This window comes from Agrilus planipennis, unplaced genomic scaffold (assembly GCF_000699045.2).
Source record: "Agrilus planipennis isolate EAB-ADULT unplaced genomic scaffold, Apla_2.0 scaffold16, whole genome shotgun sequence".
In the NCBI taxonomy this organism is placed as follows: Eukaryota; Metazoa; Arthropoda; class Insecta; order Coleoptera; family Buprestidae; genus Agrilus; species Agrilus planipennis.
The window spans coordinates 1,866,256-1,871,984 of NW_020438946.1; the positions used below are offsets into that span (position 1 = coordinate 1,866,256).

At 31.0% G+C, this 5,729-nt stretch overlaps 1 protein-coding gene across 4 annotated transcripts in view; it reads left to right on the top strand.

Annotated features, from left to right (window-relative positions):
• Window positions 1-5,729, top strand: part of LOC108744657 (conserved oligomeric Golgi complex subunit 6) — a 126,663-nt gene that overhangs the window by 108,761 nt on the left and 12,173 nt on the right. For 2 of the 4 annotated variants that reach the window (XM_018480525.2, XM_018480524.2), the window contains exons 1-8: window positions 1,437-1,653; window positions 1,760-2,034; window positions 2,092-2,329; window positions 2,394-2,518; window positions 2,579-2,799; window positions 2,865-3,025; window positions 3,114-3,341; window positions 3,706-4,029. In XM_018480525.2, the coding sequence (XP_018336027.1) occupies window positions 1,579-1,653; window positions 1,760-2,034; window positions 2,092-2,329; window positions 2,394-2,518; window positions 2,579-2,799; window positions 2,865-3,025; window positions 3,114-3,341; window positions 3,706-4,029 (1,647 nt within the window). In that variant the 5' untranslated portion in view covers window positions 1,437-1,578. Of the gene's footprint in view, window positions 1-1,436; window positions 1,654-1,759; window positions 2,035-2,091; window positions 2,330-2,393; window positions 2,519-2,578; window positions 2,800-2,864; window positions 3,026-3,113; window positions 3,342-3,705; window positions 4,030-5,729 lie in introns of those variants that run through there. The other 2 variants (XM_018480526.2, XM_018480527.2) reach the window with 1 other exon arrangement.

The window sequence follows — 5,729 nt, forward strand, 5'->3', positions numbered from 1 at the left end:
CATGTGAAATATTAAAATCCAACAACACAATGTCATCATCATCATAAGGTCGTCAGTCCTAAGACTGGTTGGACACGCACCTCCACTCTGAATCTGAAAAACGTAATTGTCAAGTATAGACCTTTGGTAAAGACAGTTAATAAAAAAATTAAAGATAACTCCTTTCTTTGTATGATTATAGCTTTGCCTTTTTTAAGCTTGTAGATAGTTTTTTACAACTTTCTTTAATCAAAACTACCTATTGTATTTATAAATATTAGGTACCTGTAATATATATGTAATTAGGAATGTCTCATTGGTGAAAGTTGCCCGGTACGGTTTATCCAGCTTTTAAAACATATATCTTTATCTTATTAAATGTATCTTATACTTATACCATACGCATTTGTGTACATGCATACATATACACATTTCATTTACTTTTTTAAGGTAACAATAAGTGTGTACTTATTACGTAATGGATATTTAAAAACTGGGTGCTTACTGTAAAATTATATTGTTTTTCGTAAAAAACTTTTAAGGTTTGGACATTTGGACAAAAAATGAGACCTTATTGTCTCATTCCCTTTTTTCGTTCATTAAACTTGACTTTTACCTTCAAACCGATAACGTTTCGATTACAGGGTAAAAAAAAATAATAACCTCCCTCCATAGTACTAGCTAAAGAGCATTCTAATGTAATTCAGGGTGTCAGTGTGTCATCGTCGTGAAACTGGTTGCCTAGTAACGGGTGTGCTTGGCCCGGCCTATTTTCCTGCTGTATCGATCTAGGCACCTCGACTTCGTTTTTCATTGTCGACAATATATTCGTATTATGTATCTCTTTATGTACATAACTACCCATATAATGTGTATATAGAAAAATTTGGTATATATTTCAGTCCCACAAGTGGCATTTTGTTCAAATGTCGGATTTTTTAGGTCTTTGTAAAAAAAGAGAAAGAAAAATTATCTTAGTCATCCTATAGGATTTTTGTTTCTTTTTGTCTAATTCATTGTTCATTTATAAAAATCTTAAAGTGTTTTCTGTATAATATTTGAAGAATATTTTTCAAAAAATTAACCGCTTCTAGGTATTTTTTAGAATAAAATATTGTAGGTAATACTAGTGTAAGCAAATAAATTTAAGAAATATTATAAAATCGGAAAAGTATTAGAAGCTGCAGCTAAAAATTTTTTATAAAAGCTTCAATAGCATCAGATTTTCAAGTTTTTCTTAATTTAATATTGCAATGATTATTGTGTACTTCAATGTTTTGATGAGATTTTGTATGGTAATTTAATTAACTGTTGAATATGTGAATTTTTGGTGTTGTGTTATATCAGAAATTGTTTTAAAAGGACGCAGAATAAAATGAGATATAAAATTCGATTTAAATCTAGTTTGAAACTATGCTATAGGGTATTTCAGTTTTATAATTGGTAGATCTTTCGTTGGTAGCAGTTGTTGTCAAATTCGAGTTATCATATGGTTGTCATACAATTATTTCAAATGCAAATCTTTTTTTAATTTTATTGCCTTAATTTCAATTAATGGCAGTGTTAAAAGTTTTGTACGTAGTGTAGGCGATTTGAAACATGATGCCAGAGAAAGAAAATATTCTATCAAAAAGACTGAACAAGGTTTTAGAAACACGTTTTGAAAATGATCAGGTTAGGTTATGTACTACTGAAGAAAATTTTTGATCTTTTTTAATATATCCCATTTTATTATTTGGAATTATACATAAAGGTGAACTTCTTTCTTATTTTACTTTAGGATACATTGGACGCATTAAAAGAACTATCAACATTTTATGGCGAGAACACTATTCAAGCCAGACGAAATCTACGAAGTCAGATTGAAAAAAGAAGTTTGGAAATTAATCAGAATTTTTTAGCATCATTTCGAGAAGTAAAAGATGTTTTTGACAATGTGTATCAAGATGTGGTGGAAATGTCTCAGTCTATCGAAGAAATGACCACAAAATTAAAAAATGCAAAAGCACAAACAAAACAGCTCTTGGAAAGAACTAGACAATTGCAAGAAGAAAGGTATTGTTTAAATGCTTTTATAATTGATGAAAGTTAAAAGTAATCTAAATTTTTTAGTGTTAAAAATGACATGAAACAAACTGTGTCCAAAGCATTTTTAGAAAAATTTCAGTTGACTCCAGAGGAAGTTGTTATACTTCATGGTTCTAAACATAAAAGAGATGTAACAATTTCAGAAGAAATATTTGTAGTGTTAGAGAAGGTACAGAAAATTCATGCAGATTGTAAAATTCTTCTGCAGGCAGAGCATCAGAAACTGGCCTTGGACATAATGGATCAAATGACTTTACATCAGGTACATTTGTAATATTACTACTGTAATCTCAGTATTAATATTATTAATTGTCATATTTCTGCAGGAAGGTGCCCTTGAACGATTATACCGCTGGAGCCAAAATTACTGTCGAAATGTTGATAATCCAGAATTTACTGAATTGGTAACACGTGCAATGGGTTGTTTACAGACAAGACCAGTACTTTTTAAGTAAACTATTTAATACAATTTTATTAAAATATTGTATGTACGAAATTTCTTGATTTATAGAAATGTTTTAAATGAATATTGTTCTTCAAGAAGAGGTGTATTAGCTGGTGAATTTATAGATGCCTTGACTAGAGGTGGGCCTTCAGGTAATCCAGCCCCTATAGAAATGAGGGCTCATGATCCTCAGATTTATATAACAGATATTCTAGTTTGGTTGAATAAAGCTATTCCAATTGAAAAGCGTAATTTGGATCTATTAGTAAAAACATGTAATAAAGAAGGTAACATTTTGATCTTGTTTGAAAAAATTCTTCTTATTAAATTAAAAGTATCATTTCTTTTATAGAATTAAAAGAGATCTTGGATGAAGCATTAGCTAACATTTGTGAAGGGATTTGCCAACCTTTGCAAATAAGGATTGACAAAATACTGAATATTTCTATAGATGCATCAATTCTGTATGCTGTCACTAATTTGATAAGATATTACAAGAAATCAATAGGAAAGGTGATTTTTTTAAGCCAAGACATAATTTTTGTATTTGTTTCAAAATTTCCTCTTTTTGCAGTGTTTTATTTTTCTGTTTTTGTTGTAGATAACGCAAGGAGGTTTATTGAACACAGTATTAGAAGAAATGCAAACCAAGAGTGAGCAAATATTCCTTTTGGCCTTACAAAATCAGGTGAACAATGCTTTGGTTCGCGTAGAGGCTCCTCCCAGGGATTTGTCTCCGACATCTTCAATTCATCATTTAATAAGCCTTTTAAGGGATATGCTTTCCACAGCTAGTATGAGTGAGGGAAGGGAAATTGACATGATAAAGGTAAATAAACAATTATTGCTAAATTTACCGACCTATTATAGTTGTTGCATTGCATAATGTAAGAAAAATTAAACTTGTGAAGTTATTGATTTGATATTTTGTAGTGTGTGGATATTAAAACAAAATAAAGTTGGTTTATTTTTATTCTACTGATAAAATAATACATTTGTGTTAAACATAACACATTTTAATTTAACAATTTTTGTGTGTGAAGTTTTTGTGTACTCACACGTTTTCTCTCAAATTTCTCCTTAAATAAGAGAACAGGTTTATCCTCTTTTACTGAAATATCATTATTTACCTTTTAAAGATGAAAATTACGTATCGTTTATGTTACTTCTTTATATATTTTTTTTTGTTCTAGATTGCTCAGTGTGTTGTTGATCCACTGTTGAGAGCAGTCAATGAGCAGGCATCTAGACTACCACCTACTGACATGGCAGTTTATACTCTTAACTGCATGTATTCCTTATACACCTGCTTATCTCTTTACGAATTTATGGATGAAAAGATTGAAAGGTTACAGGCTCAATCGGATGCTCAAGTAGACACATTGACCTCCGAACAGGCAAGCAATTTGGTTGCGAATATGAACCTAGGGCCCATTTATACTATCTTACAAGACCATTCACATGGACCTCTCTCAAGTATACCTGGAATGGAGCCCAGTAATTTAAGAAACTTTTTGGTAGGTCATCACTATATAGTATAAAACAAAGTCGCTTCCCGCTGTCTGTCCCTATGTATGCTTAGATGTTTAAAACTACGCAACGGATTTTAATGCGGTTTGTTTTAATAGATAGAGTGATTCAAGAGGAAGGTTTGTATGTATAATACATGCATAATATAGTAGAGAAACACTGATAATTTTAGAGGTTTCTAATGTGATGTCGTAAATAAACACATTTTTTGCGCTTACATTGCAAACACTGGCTGAACCCTACGAGATAGATCAAAATAATGTACTGCAATATTGTACATCTTAAAAGGGTCTACAAAAAAGTCCGTGATGGTATATGTCTATCTCTTAGGGATAACCCACAATAACCATTTTTATCCTTTACTTTTTATGAGAAATAATGACTTATTTACGAAGCGATTGTAGGCAATACAGCATTAATTCTTATCCAATTAAGTACCTTAAATACATTGTGCATTTAATATAGATCAATATGGCNCTGGATTCATTTCTGCAACTGTCAATTTATTTCTCCTTCTCTCGGCGATCGTCTCTTCCTTTAAATACTCTTTTGTTTACTTTCTGGAACCTTCTGGAAACATCCGGATAGTTTATTTTTTCTTTGAACTGTTTATCTGCCCCAGTACGCAGGTACGACACACACATTTACAAATACGGCGCACATGAAGAATCGGCGAATCGATAAGCCGTTCACGCACACGTGTGCCCGGCCGCACACAAACGCACTCGTGCTCGCTATAGTACAAATACCTTTAACCATCTTTTCATATAAATAATAAATCTATTAATTGCAATTTACAGCCTTTGAGAGGTGTTAAACTTTGTTTAAAAGATTTTTTCGTCATGTTACCGCGGAACGCTCGTTTTGTGTGCTGTGAAATAGGGAAGATATGGCCTTTTTTCAGCCGTTTTTCAATCGGGAAGCAATGAAATTAGTCTTTTAGCATGAATTATTTCTAATACTAAAAATCATCTCAATTAAATTCCTGAATGTCTAAGGCCCAATACTTACTACAATTTACAATAACATCCTAACTTCTACATAATTTACTCTTATTTCGTCAGTATAGTACCTCTAGAAGAAACGAGCCGAAAGCCTGTTTTTTTCCTCGACATGTAATGTACTATGGAGAGTTCAGTTAGTTTGAAAAAATATATTCCACATTCACGTTCACCAAATTATACATTGCGACATAAAATATAAAAAATGCCGACAAGAAAATGTGTAACTTCTATGTTCGGTGATCTTTTTGCTTTACCTGTATACGCATGTGGTTGTAAAACATACGTGGAATAAAAATATAAATAAATTAAAAATAATAAGTTTTATTTCTCGTTAAAGTTCTTTGAAAAAATACATACGTCAATAGAACTCATTCGCTTTTAGATGCTCAGAGTATTTATTGGGTAACAGGAATTCATATTCTCAAGAAGTGTACTGCATATTGTAATTTATTGGCGAAAGGGGACATGTTTTGGATTTCGACGATAATTTAATACTTAATTGTTGTATTTAAAAGAAAAATAATTCTAGACGATTTTTCAGAAATTTTAAATTTATTTTTTCATGTTTAATAAGTATTTAAAAAACAATTTATTGTTTTGATTTACAATTCTCAGAGGTATTTAAAAAAGAAAAAATTAGCATCATACAGTTATTGTTTTTTTTTCTCAGAAATTATATTAAC